The sequence below is a fragment of the Triturus cristatus genome, chromosome 4_1, assembly GCF_964204655.1.
Source record: "Triturus cristatus chromosome 4_1, aTriCri1.1, whole genome shotgun sequence".
In the NCBI taxonomy this organism is placed as follows: domain Eukaryota; kingdom Metazoa; phylum Chordata; class Amphibia; order Caudata; family Salamandridae; genus Triturus; species Triturus cristatus.
Window position 1 is genome coordinate 979,635,367 of NC_140585.1, and position 25,729 is coordinate 979,661,095.

General features: G+C 42.0%; 1 protein-coding gene across 3 annotated transcripts in view; it reads right to left on the minus strand.

Annotated features, from left to right (window-relative positions):
• Positions 1 to 8,126: 8,126 nt before the first annotated feature.
• Positions 8,127 to 25,729, minus strand: part of GAS2L3 (growth arrest specific 2 like 3) — a 242,004-nt gene continuing 224,401 nt past the window's right edge. For all 3 annotated transcript variants that reach the window (XM_085653891.1, XM_085653890.1, XM_085653892.1), the window contains 2 exons: positions 25,370 to 25,477; positions 8,127 to 12,427 (listed from right to left, as the gene is read on the minus strand). In XM_085653891.1, coding sequence (XP_085510017.1) covers positions 11,081 to 12,427; positions 25,370 to 25,477 — 1,455 coding nt within the window. In that variant the 3' untranslated portion in view covers positions 8,127 to 11,080. The remainder of the gene's footprint in view (positions 12,428 to 25,369; positions 25,478 to 25,729) is intronic.

Genomic DNA, 25,729 nt, shown 5'->3' on the forward strand with positions numbered 1-25,729 from the left:
ATTAAGAGAACTATTGAGTAGCCCGTGTAACTCACCGATAATGGGGCTAAAGAAACCTAATGGGAAGTTCAGGATTGTACAGGATTTGAGAAAAGTTAATCAAATTGTGGTGGCATGTTGTCCTATTGTGCCAAATCCGTCAGTGATTTTGTATCAGATTCCACATGATGCTGAGTGGTACACAGTGATTGATTTGTGTCATGCTTTCTTTTCAATTCCATTGCATCATGACAGCCAGCCGATTTTTGCATTTAGGTTTGGCCAGCGTATTTTAGCATGGTGTCGTATCCCACAGGGGTATACAGAGAGTCCTTCGATATTCAATCAGTTATTGAAAAAATCATTGGAGAGCTTGATTATGCCTGAAAATTCAGTACTAGTGCAGTATATTGATGATTTGCTTGTGGCATCAAAGACACGTGAAGCTTGTGAAGTAGATACCATAGCTTTACTGAATCATCTGGCAGATGGAGGGTTAAAGGTATCTCCAGCTAAATTGCAATTTTGCAAGAAAGAGGTGCATTATCTTGGACACAATATTGAAAAAGGTCTAAGAAAAGTGACTGATGACAGGATTAGAATGATCAGAGAAATGAAAGCCCCAAAGACCCAGAGGGAAGTGAGAATGTTCCTGGGAATGGTGGGTTATTGTCGTCAGTGGATAATTAATTTCTCGCTGATAGCAAAGCCACTGATTAAGCTGACAAAAAGTGATATGACAGATCCATTGGAACTAGATGGAGAACAAATGGCAGCATTTGAGGAGCTGAAGAGCAGAATGTGTGAAGCCCCTGCTTTGGGTATGCCAGACTATGAGAAAGAGTTTGAATTGTACTGCAGTGAGAGAAATGGATGTGCACTTTCAGTGTTAATCCAGAAGCATGGATTACTGAGAAGGCCTATTGCGTACTTCTCATCGACACTTGACCCTGTAGCTGTGGGTTTACCAGGTTGTCTGAAATCTGTGGCTGCAACATGCAGAAGTCTGGAACAGAGTGAGGGAATCATAATGGGATATCCTGTAAGGGTATTCGTACCTCATAATGTGGCAATTCTTTTGACAAGAAGCAGAACTCAGTACATGTCACATAGTCGGCTGACTAAATATGAGAAAGTTATTCTGGGAGCATCAAATGTGACTCTTGAGAGATGTGTGAATGTAAATCCAGCGACATTGTTGCCGGATATTGAAAATGTGGGTGTGAAGACAGAAGATGATCACAATTGTTTGGATGTGCTGGATTACTGTACAAAACCGAGACCAGACATAAGGGATCTTCCCTTACTTGAGAGTGATCATGTGCTGTTTGTAGATGGATCATGCCTGAGGAATGATGAGGGTGTGCTGAGTGCAGCATATGCAGTGTGCAAGGTTTCAGAAGTGATGGAAGCATCACCATTGAAAGGAGTGAAATCTGCACAAGTTGCAGAATTGGTGGCATTGACGAAAGCTTGTGAGATTGGGAAAGATCTGAGAGTGACTGTGATGACTGATAGTCAGTATGGATTTGGAGTTGTGCATGATTTTGGCCAACTTTGGCTACAGAGAGGTTTCTTGACGTCGAGTGGGACTCCAATAAAGAATGCAGAAGTGATTGGGAAATTGCTTGAGGCGATACAGCTGCCTAAAGAATTAGCAGTTGTAAAATGTGCTGCTCATGGACAAGTAGATGATTTTGTGACAGTTGGAAACAGATTTGCCAACGACATTGCACAATATTGTGCTAAGAACAATCACTCGATTAATAGGGAACGAGAAGGGGAAATGTCTTTTTATTCTGTGATGTTTACTAATGTCCTAGAAACGTGGGATGAAGTGAAACAGTTGCAGGATGAGGCAGGAAAGGAAGAAAAGAAAGACTGGATCAAGGAAGGTTGTGCCCCAAGAGAAACAGACCATGTTTGGGTCTATAGAGATGGCAGACCAGTTATGCCCAACTCAATGCTGTCGACAATGGCAAGGATGTATCATGGCCAGGGACATTTGGGAAGGGATGCGATGATCAGGTCTTTTAAACAGACTTGGTACAATGCAAAGTTCAGGACAATTGCAGAGAGCATCTGTCAGAGATGTTTGATTTGCCAGCAATTTAACACTGGGAAAAAGACAGTGGTGAGTCTGGGAACGATAGGCAGAGAAGGTGGTCCTTTCACGAGAATGCAGGTAGATTTCATTGAAATGCCCCAAGTGAACAGACTGAGGTATGTTCTAGTGGTAGTCTGTTTGTTCTCAAGATGGGTGGAGGCCTATCCGACTAGGAGAAATGATGGAATAACAGTGGCAAAGTTACTGTTAAGAGAGTTGATTCCTAGGTACGGGTTTCCAGTAACGATTGAGTCTGATAGAGGTGGACACTTCTATAATGAGCTCATGAGTTTGATTTGTGAAGCATTGGGCATACAGCAAAAGCTACATTGTGCATATAGGCCAGAGGCTTCTGGTGTTGTTGAACAGATAAATGGCACAATCAAGAACAGGATTGGTAAGATGTGTTTATCCACTGGAATGAAATGGCCTGATGTCTTGCCTCTAGTGCTAATGACTATTAGATCTACTCCAGATAGAACTACTGGGTTGAGTCCGCACGAAATTTTGATGGGACGTGCAATGCGTCATGCATTTGTACCTGTCAATAAGTTGATGACAATAACTGATGACATGATTTTGGATTACTGTAAAGGCCTGGCTGACGCAGTTCATTCTGTGTTTCACCAGGTTAGAGAAGAAGCTACCACACTTGAGAAGAAGCAAGCTCATGATCTGAGTCCAGGGGACTGGGTGAGGATTAAAGTACACAGAAGAAGAAATTGCTTGGTTCCAAGGTGGGGAAGGCCAAGACAAGTTATTTTGACTACGACAACTGCAGTGAAGTGTGCTGGTGTGAAAAACTGGGTACATGCGAGTCATACTCTGAGAGTTCCAAACCCAAAGGATGGGACTGGCAAGGAGTATTTTGAAGAATCAGATTCCAGTGATGATGAAGACCCAGAACCAGTGACAAAAAATCAAAGTCCAGGAAAGGAAGCAGAAAAGACTTCAAGAGAACCATTGAGAGTCTCAGAAGGGAGATCAGATTCTGTAAGAGAGCCTGAAGTTCCAAAAAGCAGTGGAGGAAAAAGAAGAGAAAAGAGTAATTCCACAGAGACTACTCCTGAATCAAAAGAGGAGATTGAAGAACCACTTGAGATTATACCTGAAGAAGAAGTAGGGTCAGAAGAAGATAGAGAGGGACAGATTGCGGAAGACCCACGAGGAGGTGTAGGGAACATTCCTGATAAGCTAGGTGAAGGGACAAGTAGACAGCAAGAAGATTGCGTGTCGGAGACTCGAGGAGGGAAAGAAGTAGGGAAGTCTCAAACAGTGGTGAAAAAGACTGTGGAGCGAAAGAAAACTGCTGAAGAACAAGAGGCATTTGAAACAGAATCGGATGAAAGTGAGAATGAAAAATCAGAAGGTCGAGTTCTGAGAAAGAGAACTTGGATTGGAGAAAGAAATAATATAGAAACAAGACCGAAAAAGGTTGTAAGAGGAGATTTTTGGCCTAACAACAGAGTAAAGAGGCTGAGATACAGACTGATAAGAGCAAATACATCGAAAGCTGAACAAGTGAATGAGGTGTCGAGTCAAAACGAAGTAAAAAGAAAGGAGCAAAAGGAGTCAAGAGAACCCAAGGAGATAAAGAGAATTAGAAGACCCAACCAAAAGTACAGATCACCGGAATGGTCTTATGTGGCACTGTCTGAAGGAGGAGAAGAAGAAGAAGCAGTGAATCGAGACAATCCGGAGGGGATCTTGAGAAAAGTGGTTGAGGAAAAGGAAAAATCTGTTGGAATCTTAAAAGTTATCCTGACTGACATTGGAGAAGAGTCGGATGCACAGGATGTTGTTCATGAACTGATACAATTTGATGTTGCTGAAGAAGAAGGAGTGAAAAGTGATGAATATCCAAATTGAGTGAACTGAAGAAATCACTTGGAGAAAAGTGAAAAGGAGAAAGTCTGAAATTCAGCTATCTGAAGTAATACAGAAATAAAGAGTAATACAGTAGTGGAGTAGTAGAGGCTAAGTCAAAAGACACGGTCAAAGTAGTAAAATGGCTAACATAGAGAATAATCAAAGTAGATATGCCTTCTTGAAAAGATGGTGTAGAATGTGCTGTTGCTGTACTGGATTATTGATGCTACTATGGGGTGTTTTAGCTTTATTAGTTACATTTAGAGTTACAATAGGTACATTTGAAATACATACTGAGAATGAGACTAATGTAGAGAAAAGTTCACAAAAAGTAGTTCCAACTAGAATTAGTAATACTTACATGCATAAAGATAGGTCAATTAATGATTTTTCTAGCAATGTTTTTTCGAAATTGTTGTATGAATATGTGAAGACAATGGAAGTGAGGGATTGTTACGTTTGTATGCAATTACCTGCATCCGTTTCAGAGGGTGTTACTTATCACCATTTACCAGTTACGTATGGAATTTCTTGTAGTGTGTTAAGTAGTGTTTTTTATTTGCTGGGAAAATAGATTATGAGATGTCTAACAAAGATAGTATTTTTGGGCAATTGCCTATGAATGAAAAGCTGAATCCAGCTAAAGAAGCTAACATTTTTGTGAGATTTTTATTGAGAAAGAAGAATTAACATTAGATTACATTTTTAAGAATAATTTAACTTGCAGTCTGAAAGAAGAGGAGAAAGCTTTCCTAAACATGGTGGAGGAAAGGAGATTGAGCATGCATGAAAAGGCAGGGAAATATAAAGTGAGTGAGACAATTTGGGACATTGAGATGGGAAAAGAATTGAGAAATGGAGCTAGTCCAACTTTAGCTTTAGATGCACCACAGAAGGGTAAGCTGTGCATTACAAGAAGGAAATCCCAATATGATACATACTTTGTTGGGACTAGTGAGTGTCATGATACATACTTCATTGCGACAGGATGGGGTTTTAGAGGAGGAGAGGATCCAGTTTTCCCAGGAGTGTATTATGTTTGTGGGAACAAGGCTTATTACAAGTTGCCTTATCATTGGTATGGCACGTGTTATGTGGGCCTGGTCTTTCCAAAGATTTTTCATATAGATAGTAAATTAATATGTTCTACATCTTCTATTCTAACACGTTTTAAGAGAGAAACTTGGTCAGAAATAGTGGGTGACATTTTTGGAGCTTTAATTCCAGCAGTGGGAATTTCTTTGAATGCTTATGGGATTCGAAAACTGTCAACAGTGGTGGATCGCTTATCGACAAATACCGCTGGAGGGTTTGTTTTGGTGAATACGGAATTGATTGCCGTACGTGCCATGTCTATGCAAAATCGACTTGCCCTTGATATTCTATTAGCCAAGGAGGGTGGGGTCTGTGGAATATTGAAAGTTCAACATTGTTGCACTTACATTCCAGACGAAAGCAAAGACCTGAAGGTCTATATCATAAATATTACTGATTTGCATGAAGAATTCGTACCACTGGAAGCTGAGAGTATTTGGACTAAAATAGCTAATAAAATAGTTGCTGTTAAGAGTTTTATTGCAAAAATAGGTAGTACTATTATAGGTAAGATATTGTTTCCTTTGACTTGTAGAATTGTTGCTTTATTGATACTAAGATTGGTGTGTTTGTGTTGTAAAAACAGGGGAGGGAAAAAGAAATTAATTAAAAGAAATATTGAAAGGAGAAATAAAAGAAAAAGAGATCCACAAGAAATAGAATTAGAAGAATTGAGGGAGAGTGTTTATTTGGAGACAAAGAGGGATGATGAAAGGGAGTCTGGTGTCTAGTGTTGTGAAAAAGAAAAAGACATTTCCAGTTTCTCCTAAAAATTGGGATTCAATTTTATTAATTTTTTTTTTGGGTTGTTTATTTGGTGATAATATCACCAAAGGGGGGATTGCTGGAGCAGAGTTTTCTGTTGAAAATCTATTGTTTTTTTTAAGCTCTGGTTTGTCTATTGTCGAAAGAAATTAAAATTATTAATTTATAATTACTAATTATTTGTTTTGTGTAAATGTTCTAATTAACCAATACGAACTAACAAGAGAAAACTACACGTGGGGATGCATTTGTGTTGTTTACTAATAATGTGCATGTTTTATTAATAAATGTTGCTAAGTGCTGTTTATTTTAAAGCACAAAAACGCTTTTTAAATGTTGTGTACTAATGCTTTTCTTGTGTTGCAAAGGCTAGATAATTACATACGCATAAGGGTATTAGTGGGGTTAACACTGTTTAATCACTATGCTGTGGTAACGTTGTTTTTGTCTCTTTTAATTAAGATGGTACGTTTTGGCCTAGTGAAAAATGGCTACCGTTTAAAGCCTACATTCGAGTGCTGAGATTTTGATGAGAAGGCCTTGCTGAACATGGTCGAGAGTCATCTGACCACAGTCTTCGCCTGGTTAAAAGTTTTCCGTGAGGACAGCAGCTCTGGGCGGACATCCAAATGTCCTTGGAAGACAAAGGAGCCACAATGAAATTGTGATCATCCTGCTGGTTCCGAGGAAATATGAACATGAAAAAGAAACATTTTCAAGATTTAGTTCCGTCTTCCGTCTTTGTATTTTTGTGATTTTTTCTGAGCGGAGATTTTCCAAATGTAGCGATGCTACATCCTTTCCTGCTCGCTTTGCTCAGCGGTTCAGCGGATATCTAAAACATTTTATGTTGCCTTCCTTTTGTTAAATTTATTATAAATATTGTTAGCTTAGAGAGGGTTAGGTCATTGCATTTTGGATTCTGAGGCCACTTCTTTCCGAACTTGCGTTGGTGAGGATCGATGCTGTGAGGACGGTGACCTAAAAGACTTCTATCGAGAGACCTGTCCTGACCCATTTATGACATCTAGCTAGAATAGGTAATTATGAGAATAATGATTTTGCTTTTGAATTGATTTTCTTTGAACTAATTTTATATAAATTACCATTATTTGAGATACTGTGTTGGTGGTTATTTCTTGTCAATTATTGAGTACTCTATTTTGATTATTGTTGATTATTATTGGTTAAATCATGACTCAAGACAGTGTCAATTAGGTCTTATCGACCATAAGTGTAGATGCAGGGTGTTTAGAAGGGTTTCTTTCCACAGGTTCAGTGTTGATAGAGTAATCTGAGTGTATGTTAGTGAAATGGGCCCAAGCGTATGATGAGTGTATGTGCGTGTATCTGTGAATTTACTCTATCCGTGGAAGTAGGGAGAATTTGTACACCCCAATCTGCACCACTTTCACACATTCTGCTAAAGACTTTGCTGAACATTTTAATCGACTGTATTCTCTTCCGTTTCAAATGTGAATTTATGTACGAGTCAGTTCTGGAGAATAAATAAGTTACTTATCAGTAACTACAGTTCTCCAGTTCAGAGGCTCGCCTTCTTGTTATTCCTTCGTACTTCTGCTTCAAAATCGAAGTGATCATGGCTCTATGTGTGCAGGTCAGAGAACATTCACCGTGTTGGCTTAAGTGCAGGTGAATTTTAATGAGGTGAAAGTGCTACTAAACGAACACTATTCAGTGGCCTTTCATGCATATTATACTGCTTGTACTGCTATTATCAAGCTTCCAATTCAGTGACTTTATTAACACTGGAGAACAGTAGATGCTGGTAAGGAACCTGTTCATACTTTGTGCTACACGTCAGCTTTCTAGTATTAGGCACAAACCAGGGGAGAAACGGAACAATGTTGTTTACCCCTGTTTACGTGCATGAGTTTTACTCTGCTCAGATACTGCGAAAATGCTACTGTTCTTAGACTATAGAGAGACTGCCCACTAGCAACCCTGAACATAAAACCATGTGGTAAAAAATGCAAGAAATGAAGTCTACATAAGATGATCTTTGCAATGGCAAATGGTTTTCTTAAAATGAGACATATTTGGGTATTCTTAATTGGCTGCTGAAGGTGGGTACATCCATCAGTTGTAGTTATAGAAAATAGGCTTGGTGAGTTCACATTTCTAGTTAAAACTGATCACATCTGACAATCTAGTACCAGCATGCAACCAAATTCATGTTGTAAAACAAAATAATACCAACACTTGTAAAGCAGTAAACATCCTTGTCTAATGATGTACCAAACTTGAGAGTCCTGAAACATTTCCCATACACATCTCGGAAAACACATGGTTTCATACCTTAAGAAATATATTTTTATTTAATAATATTTATATTGCACAGCTGATAAGTGAGATACAGAAACAGAGATGTACAACTCGGGATGAATAGAATTCCACAGCAATCTAAGCAGGTGCCGAAAATACAGATTCCTGAAGGCCTCATAAGAAAGGCAATAAAATTCAAAAGGTCGTTCGATACAGTAAAAAATGACAACTGTTTCTTCCTAAACTTAATACTGACCATTTTTTTTAATACATCTTATTTAACCTAAGAGCCATCAGTAGTTAATACAAATAATATAATCCCTTTACAATTACACTCTATTGGTATCAAAGCTTCCTGACCGGCCAGCTGAATGTCCTCCACTTTTCAACATTCTTTTATTATAAACCATCTACTAAATATGACGCCCAAACCTTTTGAACCCACTGCACACACATTCATAAAATATCGCTAATGAAACATGGTCACCTAATGTGGCACGTTCCTAAAATTAAAATACAACTAAAACGGGCTTTTCAGGTTGGCCGCATACAGTAGTAGCAAAGGAATCGTCAAGTCAATAGGTCTAAAATAAAAGTTCCTCCCAGAGCATACATGTAGTGAAAACAGTTAATTAACTTAACAAACAAAAAATTCATGGCTACATTGATAAGGCATAAACAAACGTTTTTGTGTTACCACTTCCAACTTTCTGCAGAATCTCCGCCCGTCACATTTCAATAAGCCCCACAGATCAGCCCTCACCCCCCCTTTCTTCCAAAGATATCAGTCATTATCCCTACTCCAATATCTCGTTCCTTATGCTAGACTCTCCAACACTTTTTCATCTTATTCCTTCTTTTCCCTAGTTACAAAACTTCCACAAAGAGGAGTCTAAGAAGACGTAAGTGAAGTGATTTTAACAGCCTCTCAAGAAAATATTAATATATATTGGGCCTTCCTGTTGACCTCACCAACAGTAGCTGAATCAAACGTAATGAGACAAATAACATATGCAAAGTTCACCTCCTCATAATTTATTAAATAAACCAGCTGACATTCAGAACCCTTGTGTGAAAAAGTAGGTGCACCTTTATTGCCTCCATATCAGTCAAGAAGGTGGTGTCCTTAAACAAGTGCGCAGGATTACTTGATAATCTGGAAAAGCTACCACCTGTACGTTCATCAGAAGCATTGTCAGGTTGCTCTGGAGCCATCAGAACTGTGGTAGCATATCATTCCAGGTCAAAAGAGAACTGTCAGAAACTAATCATTGCTACACATCAGTCTGGAAAGGGTTATGAAGCCTTTTCCAAACAATGCAAAATGCACCATCCCACAGTGACAACAATTATTTACAAATGCAGAAATCAAGATATTTTATCCATGAGTGGCTGTCCCAGCAAATTCACCCCAAGATTAGACAGTATAATCCTTGTAGAGATCCCAGGAGCTCCAAAGGTACGTCCAGGGATCTATATACCTTCGTCAATGTGGTAAATGTTATAGTTCCTGATTCCACAATTAGGAAAAAACAAACGAGAATAGTTTTCATGGAAGAATAGCCATGAGAAAGCCCTACTCTCCTAATAAAACATTGCTGCATGGTTCAGGTTTACAAAACTGCACCTGAATGAACCACAAGAATTCTGGACCAATTTTGTTAGGCCGTAACACACGAGGGCATGTTGGGGGGGAAAAACAAACGTTTTCTATCACCACAAGAACATCAAAGCAACTGCCAAGCGTAGTGTTGGACAGGTGATTTGGGATTATTTTGCAGCCATAAGACCTGGATCCCTCAGAGTCATTTAGTCCACCATGATTTTCTCTGTTTACCAGGGGATTTTAAAGGAAACAGGTGAACTCCGCTACCCAAGAGCTAAATCTTAGCCAAAAATGTGTGGTGGAACAAAACACTGATCCAAACCGCACCAGTCGGTCAGAAAGTGAAGGGCTAAAAAAGAAAAGGTCAAGGCAGTCTAGAATTCAACCCTTAGTTGCTGTGGAGGAACTTAAAGAGAACTGCGCACAAGGATATGTTCTGAAACACCACTGAGCCCAAGCAGTTTTGTAAAGAAAGGGCCAGAATTCTTACCTCGTAATGGAAGAGAGCTGCTAAAGAGAACTATGTTACTTATTCACCAGACCATATTTTCACACAAGGCTACCAAATGTTTTTTTTTTTAATTCAATATATAATGATAAAGTAAAATCTTTGTGTTATTTGTCACATAAAATTAGATTTGTCTACCCTTAGGACTAGATAAAGGTCAAGTATGACTTAGTGTGTAAACCCAAAGAATCTTCAGGGGATATACTCTTTTTTCACATTAATGTACATCAAAGCACAACAAAGTGTTTTTTTGTCAGCAATACCCCTTAATTCCAACCTTCACTTAGGATAGTGTAAGACATGTTAGGGAGTAGAGCAGCATTGACATATAGAGTTGGATGAGCTAGTCTTACATCAGAGGGATCGGTGCTGAGGAGCAACAATAGGAGGTGACTATGTTCCACTTTCTGAATGGCACAGGAGAGCCACAGTGGTAACCCTGTACTGTATGTACTATATTGTAGGGTTTCGTCATTGTGGGGTGTTGGATTACAAGGAATCCCATCACACACTGTGTAACCAAAGACATCAGTGTTTGTAACCAGATTCCTAGAGTCATTTCTCAGTTCTGAGCTATTTTCCCCAACAGCACATTTTGCCTTGTGTTTGCCAGGGAAATGCTCGGTGGGGGCGGAAACTGAGAATGTGATTTTACAGTGTTACACTTAATTCCTACTAGGGTAAAATAGGTGTTAGTCCTAAGTCAAAATAAGGGCTGGTGCATAGTGGGGCCACTGCATGAAGGCAAAATGCAGAAATAGAAAACATTTTTTTGCTGTTTTGCTGCCACTCAATACAAATAATCTTTTCTGATCTTCAGAACTTGATCTTTCAGAAACACAAGTATTCTGCTTATTGCTGGTTTCTACGCAAATCCATTTTCTTGTTTAGATGCTGGAAATTTACCAATGTTTTCACCCTTGCTTATTGAAGATTGACTTGTCTTAAACTGTGCGGTTTTAGCTGATGTTTGAGATTTGGTCACAGATTGTGGTAATCGCACCACAGCCAGCGGGGTGCGTACTGAAGCTGGTTTGTATTTTCCCGTCTCGGCAGCTCCCTTTCTACCAAAGGAATGCCTACTTTTGTTGCTTTTCGGTTCCAGGTGATGTTTTTTAATCACTGTCTGCGTTTTTGTTGCTGAAGTCTGAACACCTAAAACACGTCCTTTAATTTTGCCAGGTGTATTTAAGGATTCCATGCCAAACTGCTTGATGGCTTGAGATGACTTTGGAATATGATCAGCTTGTACAGCTGGCTTTGTAGACTGGAGGGTTTTCACTGTAGGCTTTAGCTTCCTATTGCTTCTCAAGGTCTCTGATTTTGGAGGTATATGACGATAGGTTTTTATCTGTTTTTGAGTAGAGGAAAGATCTGAAGGACCCGAAGTTGGGTCTTTAGGCGTAGGTTCAGTCTTTTTAAGCACAGCATGACGCCGTGGAATTGGATTTGATGGAGCTTCTCGGTGGACACAATTAGATCGTATTGACTTTTCTCCAGTGACATGTATGGATGGTGTAAGCTTATGTTTCAAAACCGCTGTTGGAGTAGTAGTCTGTGAACCACTTGTCTTTGAACTGTTATAATGAACTGTCTGCAGCAATGCAGGAGTAGAACTCTGTGAAGATTGTTTGATGTTATTATTGTGTTTAGGTGTATGAGGTGATGGTGCATGTTTTGTGGCCGGCTCTGAACGAGTGTGAACATTATCAAGTGAGAAATGGTTTTTACCAGCCTTCATTTGCAAAGGAGAGTTTTGTGCAGGAGTTCCTATTTTTTTTGGCCCCTTCCAGTGTGGTTCAAAATTCACAGGGGACCTTGCAGAAGAGAACCCCTCCAATTTATTAGGAACAAATCCTGGAGGTGTTTGATTGGATTTCGCATGATTATCTCTTGCTCCTTTCCTTGATGCAACCGCAGGCGACTGATTCATACCTCGGGTACCATTCTGAACTGAAACAGGAGTAGCCAGTTTTAAACCTTGTTTTTCTGAGAAATTAACAGCTGACAAAGGATCCATTACAGGGGTTTTTGGTGTTTTAACTGATGGAAGCAGGGTGTTATAATTTGTACCTCCTTTCTGGTACTGCATGATTTTCTGTTCCAAAGTTGTGAACTGCATTACTCGACAAGGATCATATTTAAAGAGGAAGCCTTGGAGGGTGTCCCAACCTCCACCGACACGCACCATCACATGTTTGCCATGTAACATCTGTAAAAGAAACATATATTTATTTGTGTTGACGTGTATACTTATGGAAGCATTTTTAGATAGCACATAATGGCCTTGGCGTCAAACATTGATCATTTTAGTAACATCTCACACTTTGGAGTTAATGACAATGAAATCGGTCTCATCCACAGAGCCAGAACTGGAGGAAGATCCCTCTCCTACATCGCGGCAAAGACCTGGAACAAACTCCCCCTCAGCATCAGACGAACCCCCACACTGGAAGCATTCTGGAAAGGCCTCAAGACCTGGCTCTTCGGATGAGCCGGAGCTGCCCGAAATCCCCCCCCCCCTCCCCCAGCGCCTTGAGACCCTCATGGGTGAGTAGTGCGCTTTACAAATCTCTGATTAATTGATGAAAAGCTTACATTTACTGAAAAACAGAAATATCCAGAGGTTATTAAAACACACCAGTTACTGGCCAAGTGTGCTAGGTACATAATGATGAAACCTTTTTGTCACTGTGGCAATGAGAAGCAGTAGGAAACAGTGACTCATGTTCGCCTAACTTCCTCCATTTAAAAATGTACTTGACTAGTGTTTCTTAGAATGGCAGTGTTTTTAAATGTACAGTACATCTTGGATGTCTTATTCATGCAACATTTTTGATAGAGACTTCTAACCGCAGATTCCTCACCTCCAGATATTCAGTAGGTGTCAGACTGGATCCAGAGAATCTGTGCCGGGAGGTGGCATCGAACAGCTTCGCTGCGGGAGTGACGCTGTGGTTCACATATAAATGATTACATCAGTTCCTTTCTTTCTGCACCTACAGTTTGGATCCGGAGAGCTACCTCGGTCATTTTTGTTTACCACTTTTTGTCAAGTCTATTTATTTATTTATTTGAGCTTTGCTCCTAGGGTGCTAGGTATATGTCTCCCAACACAGCCATGGGGTTTAAATTGTGCGAAAGAGGTCACTGACATGCACTTGGTTTGTCTATGGCACCTGGGGTCGAGCCATGACCCAAGGCCTGTCCCGGCCACAAGTCTATTAATCCGAAAGCGAATTGTGAGTGGGTGCTGAAGCTCCTTGCAACATGGTAGAAGGTGGCTTTGCGCCAATCCCAGACCCGCAGGAGATCACAATGCTATTCCTGGATCCTTTACCACAGGCAATAGTCTTCATGGTCCAAGACTTACTCCTTCAAATCGGGTAAGTACAAGAAGCACAAGTACAAGTCGAAGCGTTCTTCAGCTTCCCTGTCCAAACACCGTGCTTCTAGACCCTGCTCTTGCACATCACTGGTGAAGCCAACATCCGGGCTCGCTCCATGCTACCCTGAGCTTGCAGGAGCAACACTTCCCCCAACTTAAAGAATTTCATGACATCATGCAGACCATCTTTGGGCCACTGACTCCCTCTGGTGCATCTTCGGACCCCATGGAGCAGAAAGGTGAACCTGCTGGGAACACCACCAGTGCATCCACCCCCAACGCAAGCCGAGTTCTATGGACCCATCCCTGGATCCAGACCGACCCCGTCACAGGTGCCTCCTTCCATCCCGGTACCTTCCGTTCCGTCGTCATCCTTGGGCCCATCGTTATCCTCAACTCTGAACTGCAACTGTCCGATGTCATAACCAACGCAGTCCAGACACTACCTAGCCATGGACTTACTGCCCCTAGATCAACCCTACCTTCCTAAAGGGGGCGATGAGGAGGAAGGGTTTGGTGTTCTAGAATAGAAACCTGAGCCAGCAGAAAACTGGCATGAGGAGCAGGGTGATACCAGTAACTGGACACCTCACTGGACTTTGGCATGCTTTCCCCTCCAGGCCCTTTGTCAGAGAAAGGTGCATTCTTTGTCACTGATGTGCAGGATGATAGAGGTTCTTGACCTTCAGCTGTCTGCTATATTGGTCAATTTCAACATCTTGAGGGAGGTGCTTCACCCAGGAGCAAATATATTACAAATACACCAGATATATCCCCTGGTGTTTCTATTTCTATGTAATACTATTGGCTGTCGTTTGATTTATACCAATATGCTGTTTTATTTACACATTGTCACTTCCATTACTTTGTTCGTTTATTGTTCTTCTGACTTGGGGTTCGGTTGATACACTCTCTCCCCTATTCACTTGACCGTGTGTGACATATCTGTTGTATATATTTATAACTGACTTTTTAAAATAAACTCAATTCGGATGAATTGAATAATATACTGGTTGACTCTTTTAGTAATTTAATGCCAAGGTTCACTCACGGTAGAATATTTTTCTCAAGCTAAGTATTCTCCAATTTTTATTAACTTAATACTGGATTACCCTGTTGTATTATATTGTTCTTCAAAATGAGTTCCACGTGAACGTCTGTTGCAAGTCTAAACTTGATGCCCATGTTCACATGGACTTTGGGTCACTCGTTTCTCCAAACCATCCCAAACATGGCTACGGAGGACAATCTCTCCTTGCTCCGTAAGAAAGTACAGGCTCATCTGGCTGAAGGAGCCATCGAGAGGGTGCCTGCACCAGAAGTAGTGCATGGTTGTGAGTCCCTCTACTTTCTGGTGCCCTAAGAGGACGGAGGCCTCTGTACTATATTAGATTTACTCCCTCTCAACTACTTTCTGAAAAAAGAAACATTTAAGATGCTCACATTGGCTCAGGTTCTGTCTGTGTTGGACCCTGGAGACTGGATGGTAGCGCTGGACCTGCAGACATCACTTGTGGTTCGCGATAGGTCACGAGTATTTTCAGTTCGCTGTGCTCCCTTTCGACCTTACCGTTCGCGAAAGTGATAGCGGTGGCTGAAGCCCATCTGCAAAGGTTGGGGTTCCAGACCTCTTCTACCTCGACAACTGGCTGTGGAATGTGAATTTGACCCAGGCAGTTGTCACCCACTTCCAGACTACGGCTCACCTCCTGCATTCACTGGGGTTCACTATCAATATGCCGAAGTCACACCTGACCTCATCTCAAACGCTCGCTTTTATCTGAGCCATTCTGGGAACAGTGCGATTCCTTGCCTATCCTCCGGAGCAGAGACTCTGGGATATTCAGGCAATTATTCCGACTTTTAAGCCTTTATCTTGGGGAGACAAACTCTGAGGCTGCTGGGTCTAATGGCCTACTACATGCTACTAGTTACGCCTGCCTGATGGCACATGTGGGCTCTGCAGTGGGACCTGAAATACCAGAGGGTGAAGCATCAGGAAATCTCTCCACCCTGGACCAGATATTGGTGGGGACTGCACAAGATCTGCAGTGGTGGCTGACGAACCACGAATTGCCCAGCAGAAGACACCGCTCCCTTTCCCACCCATAGCTGACAGTGGTGATTAATGCATCACTTTTGGGTTGGAGCAGCCAACTGGGAAATGGTAAGATCAGAGATCTACGGTGGAGTCCCAGCTCCACATTAACCTTCTGGAGCTAAGGGCAATTTGTTTGGCATTGAAAGCCTTTCTTTCATCCATCCATCCATCAAAGCTTCAAAGGAGGGCTGGGTCAGGTGTTCACAGACAACATCACCACATTGTGGTATTGAAACAAACAGCGCAGGGTGGAATGGGGTCGTGGACCTTGTACCACGAGGCTCTTCACTTCTGCACCTGGCTGGAGTGCTAGGACATCTTCCTGGTCGTGCAACATTTGTCAGTCTCATTGAATACCAGGGTGGATGAACTCCGCTATCGATGCTATGCGGACCTCGAGTTCTCAAATGGCGACTACATCCGGAGGTGGCACAAAACCTCTTCTATATCTGGGAAGAACCTTGGCTCAGTCTGTTCATCCAAAAATGTGCAATGTCAGCAGTACTTCGCATAGGCGTTTCCAAAGTGGTTCTCGCTCAGAGACGCATTTTGTCTCTGGTGCAATTTAGGACTCCTTTACGCCTTTCCACCAATACCGCTTCTGCCCTGAATTCTCAAGAAGATCAGGATAGACTGGGCCCAAATCACTCTTGTGGCTCCAGATTGAGGAAGGAGCATTTAATATCCTGACCTCCTTAGGATAGGCATTGGTTCTCTGGTCAGGTTGCCCCTTCAGGAGGCTCTACTGTTGCAGCAGAAGGGCAAGGTCTTGCACCCAAACTTGCACACTCTATTCACCTTCATGCATGGAGATTGAATGGCAACAGTTGAGGGTTTTCGATCTTCCTCCCAAGGTCTGTGATGTCATCTTGGCAGCCAGGCATCTCTCTACTAAGACTGTATAAGTCTGCCATTGGGATGTTTGTGACTTGGTGTTCTCACGCCAGGTGGACTCCCTTTCTGCACCTTTGTCAGAGCGGTTGTTGTCTCTTTTGTTTCTAGCCCAGTAAGGCCTTGCCCTTGGCACTGTTAAGGGTAACTTGTCGACCATTTCGGCTCTCCTGCAGCTACCAGATCAACCCTCCTCGTTCAATTCACCTATCGTGACTCGTTCTCTAAAAGGTTTGCAACATTTTTCCCTCCTACCCCTATTGTGAGGCCCCAATCTGTTCCTCATTTCCTCTACCTTTCAGCCCCTACACAGCTGTTCTTTGCAGCTCTTGACTATCAAACTTGTCTTTCTGGTGGCCATTCCATCGACCGGAAGAATAAGCGAGTTTCAAGTTCTCTCAGTTCACCCTCAGTACACTAGCTTTTCTCCTGACAAACTGGTCCTTTGGAGGTGTGCCTCTTTTCTGACAAAAGTTGTCACCTATTTCATGTCGGCCAGAGCATTACCTACATTTTTTGCTCCTCCTTCACCCTCCAAGGAGAAGGAGAGACTCCACTGCCTGGACCCAAAGAGAGTTCTTTTGTTCAACATTGATCATACTAAGGACCTTCAGATGGATGATCGGGTTTACTGGAGTGAAAAAGGGCAAAGCGCTGCAGAAGCAGACCATCTGTCAATGGCTTTTACTCTGCATTAAGATCTGCTGCGCATTAGCTAATAAGCAGCCTCCTGAAGGCTTGCGGGCCCATTCCACCAGGGCCTAGGCTGCCACTACTGCTTTGGTAAACAAGGTACCTGTTCTGGAAATCTTCCATGCAGCTATGCAGGCGTTGCTCCACACGTTCACGAAGCACTGTTGCTTGGACAGCCCTGTCCGTCGCGACGGGCATTTTGCAAGTTTGGTACTTCACCATTTTCTGCTTTGAGCCAGTTTGCAGAACCACTTCCGGGACGGCATTGCTTGGGTATCTATTCTAAGGTGAGGAATATGTGATTAGAAGTCTCTATCAGAAGAACAAGTTACTTACCTTTGGTATGCCGCCTTTTCTCTATGTAGTAGCAGATTCCCCACCAACCCTCCCATCCTATCCCTCTGTAACCTGGTCTCTTCACACCCTACGATCCCATTAGTTACTGCACACTGGTCAAAACATTAGTTTTTACATGGCTTCACATCTTTGTAGTGGAAATAGTCACAATGTCAGGGTGGTACTTATATTGACACCACAACGTCACTTTCAACACAGATGATGCTGACATGGACCTGATCAATGCCACTTACCGGCGCGCAAAGGTACTTGCTCAAAGTTTTTCAAAGCCAGTCTGATGCCTGGGGATTATTCGAAGGTGTGGAATCTGCATTTAGATAGTTTCTACCAGAAAAGATGTTACCAAAGCGAAGTACCTTGTTCATCAACACTCTAATATTCCCTCGATACAAGGCATGACATTTTAATGTGCCCCTGATTTCAGCTGCATGTCCACAGTTTATTGAACCATCTCAAATAGTAAATTCACTCAGATTCGACTCTCATCTCGCCCAAATCAGTGTAGCGCGCCATTCTTCATAAAGGACAATATGGGAAATGTATTAAGTGAAAGAATGATCATTAGAAAAGAAAAGTAGTTTAATCTCCCAAAGTACATTGTTAAGTTAGTATCAGGAAGATTGAAAATAGCCCAGACAAATCACCACAAGGCTGAATTGCAAAACCAAGCAGTAAGTATTGCTTCTAGAAAGCATGTACAGAAGACCATGTAGTTGGTTTGACTATTTACAAAATAGGAATGCGCCAAATAAAAACTGTCTTCGATCTTGTGGAAAAAGCCTCTTTTGAGTTAGGACCAGCAGCCGCCCGTCTTTAAGGGCAGAGGGGCCAAGTCCTCGCACCTTTAGGACATAAAGAGTGTCTGCCAGGCTGTGCAAAGGTCAGCCTGGCAGACATGCTTTATTTTCAGATCAGGCAGCCAGGAGCTAGACATGAGCAGGCTCCTGGGTGCCAGAGCTGAACTTTGCTGGGCTGAGGATGTCACAGTTCCTGTGGGCGTGACCTCTTCAGCTCGGCAAAGGTCCTCGAGGCCCTCCTTCTCATGACGAGAGGAAATGTTAGTGACAGTCTCGTACATGGGCACTTCGGATTTAAGCCTTTAAGTGCCCAGGTTTGAGTGTCTATCACTGACACCTTGTCACAGAGTGGATGGTGTTAGCAGTCTTTTTGACTCCATCCTACTCTGACAAGTTATGGGACTACTGCCTCCCCTCAATGGCTGATCTAAGTTCTCTACCTCGAAGTTGTACTTACCGTCCACCACTGTTTAGGACCCATTATTAGCTTGGTATTGAGGGAATATTCAAATTTTAACTTCTATCAAAAATTGCATCTCAGTTTGTGCAATAGGGTAGCAAGAAAAGCTATTAGAAACAAAGATGATGAATGTAAAGTTTACATCAATCTCAGCAACATAGGATTACACTTGGCTGCATAGTTTTTGCACACTGTGTCACTTCAGACAGGAACCAACCTTAAGCAGATCAGCCTTGGCCTTTCTCCAGTAGAACATCCCAGTCTGAATTTCTGGCCACAACCTCTCTCAATAGAAACACATGCAACTTCCGACTGCTTCTGGGCCTTTTCAGCCTCATCAGAGAGGTGCACCTTGGACACTACTGCAAAGTGAGCATTGGACTCACATTTGAGCAGATCCTCATTTCAAACATTTTCCAGCACTGGACTTGAAACTTGACCACCAAATTAACATGATCATCAAATCAAATTTGGAAAAATAATTCTGTTCCACATATATAATTGCAATTAATAACCATTCATTGAAATTACATAAATTATACACAAATCACCACGAGTAACATATGCCAGATATGTGAAGAAACTGGGATGTAATGGCCTCCCTATTAAATTCTACAATATGTTTGCAGCACAATTAGCACCTAGATTACTTACACTATAAATACATTTGAAACTAGATGCCCTCCACCCAACACAACTGAAGCTCTGATTGCTTCACTATAGAAGCATGACAGACTGGGTACCACTTGACATTGCCTCTTACAGCCCGTTATGTACACCGGACTCAGAAATTAAAATTCTGAGCAAAATATTGGCCACAAGATTGCTCCCAGGCCTGCTGAACAAGCGCATACACACCAAAACAGCTTTATTCTGGGCCGTAGCACTTCTCATATCTTGAGGTTATCCCAGATCCTCGAGGAGGGCCCACTCGCTGGCTAAGCCTCACCCTTTAGACTTGTGATCTGGAGAAATCTTTCGGTATGCTGTTTAAGGCCCTAGAAAGGCTTGGAATTGGAAGAAAGATGAGGAATCGTATCTCACTCCTTTTATGAAAGGTCCACAACGAGAGTTAGACTGGCCAACTATAATTGGACACCTATAGAGTGGGCAAGGGTACTAGACAAGTTTTGGCCTCCATTTTCAGTATTGGCAATTTGCAGTTAAATGATATAGAGCGGGGCAAACAAGGGTGATCCCATTGAAAGATGGAACACACTGCATATTGATGTAAGCTGCCCCATGCCCGGACTGGCCTTTTTCCAGTGGGTTGGAGTCACTGGAGGTCGGATTTGAAGGCCAAGGACCACTCCTGGAAAGGCTGGACTGGCCGCAAAGGGCATCAAGCGTTTGCTAGGGAGGAAGGGAGGGGTGGCACTTTTGTAGCAGGGCAGCAGTTTTAAAAGCACTGCAGAGTTCCTTGCATACCCAACAGTTTTAAGGCAACCATAAAATTGTCAAGATAACTCTGGGGATTAATATACCAACTGGAGATCGGAGTTTTGTCTAGTGACAGTTTTGACTCATCTAAGGTAGCGCAGAAGGTTAATATGCCTGCTGCAAAGAGCGTTTGCTATGCAGATCACAGAACAGTATTTTATGTGCATAGCTAAGTGGTTTACTGCTTTTGTCACAGAGATCCTTCTGTTACTGTACAGTTCATAAGTTACAATCGTAATCTACGTTAGAGAGTTATGTTCTCGCCCCAGTGTTTCATTATCTTAATTTGGCTAAAAAAGGGTCTATTTGGGTAGAAACAAATTCTTATTAGTAAAGTCACCCCTAAACACTGTGTTAGGTTCTGATTCCTGAGTGTGTGCTGCCCATGCACTGTTAAAAAATGCCTACCAGTCTGTTTGACACATGAATCCTACACCTTGTAGTCCCCTTAGTCTTAAGTAACATTTTCTATACACTGATTTACACATGTATGAGTGTGTGTGAGAGTGTGTGTGAGAGTGTGTGTGTGTGTGTGTGTGTGTGTGTGTGTGTGTGTGTGTGTGTGAGAGAGCGAGAGAGAGTGAGTGTGTGATCGTGAGTGTGTGTTAAAGTTCTCCAACACCCTACACTTGTATGAGAGGTGCTATTAAACAAATGAAATACATGTGACAGAAGGGCTATGGAGAGATGAGAGGCACTGCTGGGGGGCGATGGTGCGGGAATCATCGAAGAGCTCTGAGATTGGTGTATCCTGGTGTACTGTAAGGTCATCATTTACTCTGCTTTAAAAACGAATACAATTGAATGTATATAATGAAAAATGTGTTGTAGAAATCAACATTTTTCCCCAAATTTTTGGGGGGGAGAACCACCACCCCCTTGTAGTTGTCAGGTGTGCTCTATCGCTATGCACAGTATGGGGGATGGTCTGGCAAAATTTGCCAGGGCTGCTTTAGGTTTCCAGTCTGGCCCTGGCGCCTCTGCAGGGGTGCTTGGAGAGAGGAATTGGAGAAGAGACAGAGGAGAGACGTAGCGAGATAATCGAAGTAGAGAGAGTGAGGAGAGGAAGGGTGTAGGGACTGTTTTTCGTTCCTCAGTCTCTGTCCCCTCTTGACGATTTATTGTTATACATGCAGTGCAGAGCTGGCCTCGCTAGACCAATCTCTGAATGAGTTCACAAACATATTTGGTTTAAGTGTAAACTGTTCGAGGTCATGCCTGTTTCCCACCTCTTTTAGGTCTGGTAATATTGTAATTATTGGAAATCCTATATATTTTAAAACTAATAATGTTTTGTAAAAAGAAGTAGAAGCCAGATTCCAAACCTCGAATATTTTGCTTTCAACAAAGTGCATTCTCATATGATTCAATTTCGAAATCTTTTTCTTCTAGGAACCCACAGACTCAATAGAAGATCATGGGATGTTTTACATATAGTGCCCCTGGGGCACAACAGGAATGTGCACTGGTTTTCTGCACCTCTGGGGCACTGAAGTACTACAAAAGGTGCAGCAGATGTGTGTGAAACCCCTCATATAATACAGATAGTGCCCGCACGAATACAGTGCATGGTGGCATGGTCCCATGCAAATGTGGAAAACACTTTTCCTCTATGCCCCGTCCATATTTTGAATATAGGGACAGAGAGGCCGTCAAAAGGTGCACTGATAGTGTGCCACAAAGAGGTGGCACACTATCAGTGTGCCCTCCCAGAGCATCCCATGACCTGCCTAGATGTCACTCACAGCACTATCCTGCTAGGGGATATCTGTCCCCCTTTGAAGTGCATATCGCTGCGGTCTGCGCAGTAAAAACGGAGCACCTGCTTTGAGCAACCACTCTTTTCTTTCAGCAACGCGATGCCCCCAGGGCAGCACGTGTTAGTGGCTGCTCTGGGGGTAGCATATTGATTGTAATAGGGCGCACTAGGCCTGTTTGTGCCTGGTGAACATATTTTAAAGTGCGCCATGGGGGAAACAAAGACAAGGCACTATTACATAATCTGGGCCCATATCTCCCCATACCTCATCCTACCTTTGTCTTCTAATGATGCTTCTTTCTGATCCTTGAAAGCACCTTAAGATCCATAACCAAACCCTGTATAATACCTTTTGCTTTCATTTTCATACATCCATTGCTTTTTTTCCGCAACACCAATATTTCTATAGTTTCCAACGAGACAACATCCCACAGTATCACTGTTAGTGGAGACGTAGTTCAGTTTATTCTTTTAGGATGATTTTATCAAACATACCTTTCCAAATATCAGTCCCCATTCCACCATATGCAATAAAGTAAACCTGGGACAGTTGCCACAGCTTTAACATAATTCTCAGCTACTGTGCCATTTTATCCTTGATGCAGTATATCTGCAATAACAGCAGCTGGTGCCTATATCCAATATTAAATTGGGCTTTATTTTGTGTAAACCAATGTCACGAATTTCCACCAAACTGTATCACAAATATCCACATTAAACTCGGTCCTTTTTTTCACTACTCCTATCGACCATGTGCAGTTCGCATACAAGCAATTAACTTGCCTATGACCACAAAAGAAAGCAATGTTTTGTTAATATGCCTATATCAATGTAACACGTCCCCAATCTCCGTAACGCCAGAAAAAGCAGAAAACCCTTACAAGCTCACTATTTCTATGCACATTTGTTCTTTTTAAGAATTCAAGACCCCTTAAATTTCTACTCCCTTACCACAGGCCTAATGTACCATTATAAAACTGCTTCCTTTTTGCAAACGTATATTATATCCTGACGTATTTGTCAGACAATGTCATACACCTTCATTGAAACTATATGGGGAAGATATCCCGAGAGTCCAGTCCCCCAAACCCCGGATCCTGCAAAATATTCATCCTGATCGCTTTCTTTAGACTGTCTTGTTGGCGGGGTTGTGCCGGCACATGACCCATGCCGAGTGGGCTCAAGGAGCAACTTGCCCATTTTATATTACCACTAAAGATTTCCTCCTCACTGTTCTTCTAACATCTTGTTAGGGCATAACTGCTCTTAATGACTTGTAAACTTGTCATCATTACAATGATCATTGTGAAGGCACCATTTTTTCTTGGCTCATACGTGATGATTGTACTGAACCAGCACAATGTTCATGATCTCTTGCGACAATACTTCGCTTACAGTGCTTTTATCGCCTGATATTGCTTCTGTCCACATATATTACGCTCACAGCCTGAAGAATCCTTGTGGGAAGCAATTCTTTATCGGCAATCTGACAAAATGCTGTCATTTAACCGGAGAGAGAAATGCGAACAAAAACGTTAAGTTAACCACATTTGAAATAGCAAATCAAAATAACTGGCTTCCTCTGGTTCACTGGTTTTAATGTGGTATTTCGAGTTTTTTTGCTCAGAGCTGCACCCTCAGGGCAGCACTTTCTGCCATTCAAAATTAGTACTTTTAATACTTCCTAAAAATGCTTGGGAATTTTATAACCTTCCCCAAATTATTCTAGGGCAGGAGTTAGCAAGGTGAATAAGTCTCCGGTAATATTTGAGGGAAAGTTGCTGTGTCCCCAAATATTCTAGTACTAGAGTTACAATGGTAATTTTGGCCTTCTAGTGTCCACAAAGCCGAATTTACCCCTGGCATATGTCAGCGGGAGCAATGGTAGTTTTTTGTATTGAATTACGGCGTATTATAGCACAGGAGAAAATAAATTTTTGCATTGCGAAGTATCTAAACACTGAATATTCGCAGGTAGTTATTGGTCGCTGCTCTGGAGGATGAGAACAGGGCTTAGCCGCACGCCAGGCCATTTGGTCAAACTCTACTTTGCACACAAAAAGGGCAAAGGTAGGATGTAGCTGAGGTTGCCTGCTTGTGTCATTGCCACCAGAGTAGAGCTAAATGTGGCATATTATTGAAAAAACCCAAATATTCACTAAAAAAGAATTCTTAGCATAACTTCTAAAACGTTTGACGAATCACCTCTTAATTCAGCAGAGATTTGTCACACGTACAAGATCTGGTTTCAAATTTGGTGCAAACTGGGCATGGAAATCAAAGGTTACAGGAGGATATAATTTTGCAGGTACTGAATGTTTTTACCAAAATTTGCATGGAGGTGCAGCTTTGATCAGAAATGAATACATTTTGTTCACGAAACACAAACTGCTGATTTAGCCAAATTTAGTACCCTGTAGAGATGTAATTCACAAACATTCTTGTGCACTAAATAGTCAAAGTGAAAACACCCAAGCATATGATTCCATTTGTGAACCCACACTGAGAATTTGTCAACATGATTGATTCTGACTGTTTGTGGAAGCTGCTGAGATTTTCCCTATCAGCCACAATTACGGTTTTTGCGGTCCACTCATTTCGGTACAAGGGCCAGGCTGAAGATATGTGAATTGGTGGTGTGGAAGGCACATCCCAGAGAGGTAGACATTACCCTTACTTAACCCTAAAATATCCTCCAGAACTGTACATATCCCATTGATTTAATAAACAAGCACGATGACAACGAATGAAAAGACGGCTCTGATTATTAACTGCCCATGAACCATCAATTCCCTTTTTCAAGGACCTGTCCCATTCCAGTGGTATTAATCGGTTGTGTTCTACAAACAGAAAATCCCCCACAAACCATAATGCACCCACAGTCAAACTCGGACATTAAGACATGAGATCAGTTCGCATTAGACTGGGGGTTGGGGCAAAACCTTGACTGGTCAGTGTTTATTCAATGCCATTCCATGGTTAATGAGATTCTGATAGCAGACCTGCATCACAGCCGTTGCTTGCAAACCCTCTTTCCTGCCACACTCCCTCCCTCAGCCCAAGAGCGGGCTACTAAGCCAATAAATGACAGGCCTAAATCTTATGAGGGAGTGTTTCCTTTGCAGGGGTATAGCGACTACTCATCCTAACCACTAGCGTCCTGGGGGGTTTACAGATCTCTTCCCTGAGTAGCCTAGTGATGGAATAGACAACCTAAAACAACAAAAAAATGTATATCTTTATATTTGTACGAGTTGTTTATGCTTACCCGTATGAAAATAATTTTATCCCCCAAACGGTAGCGTCCTTCAGATAAATACTCTATAGAAAACCGACTGGAGCAACTGCAAGGCAAATCGTCCGCTATATGTTTAACCTTAAGAAAAAAGAAAAAATATGGCCAGAGTTATTTATTCACATTTTGTCAAACGCTCCACTGTGTAGGAATTGTATGCATTCGTTGAGGTTAGGTTACAGTGTTTCAGTACAGCAACCTTGCATTCACCTATATCCTCTTGCAGCAAAATAGCTAGTATTTCTCCCAGTCCTTTCACCGCCCCAAATCACCACCATGCAGGTCATAATGAAGAAGGCTGGTTCCATTTGTGTACAGAGCTTGGGAACGTCC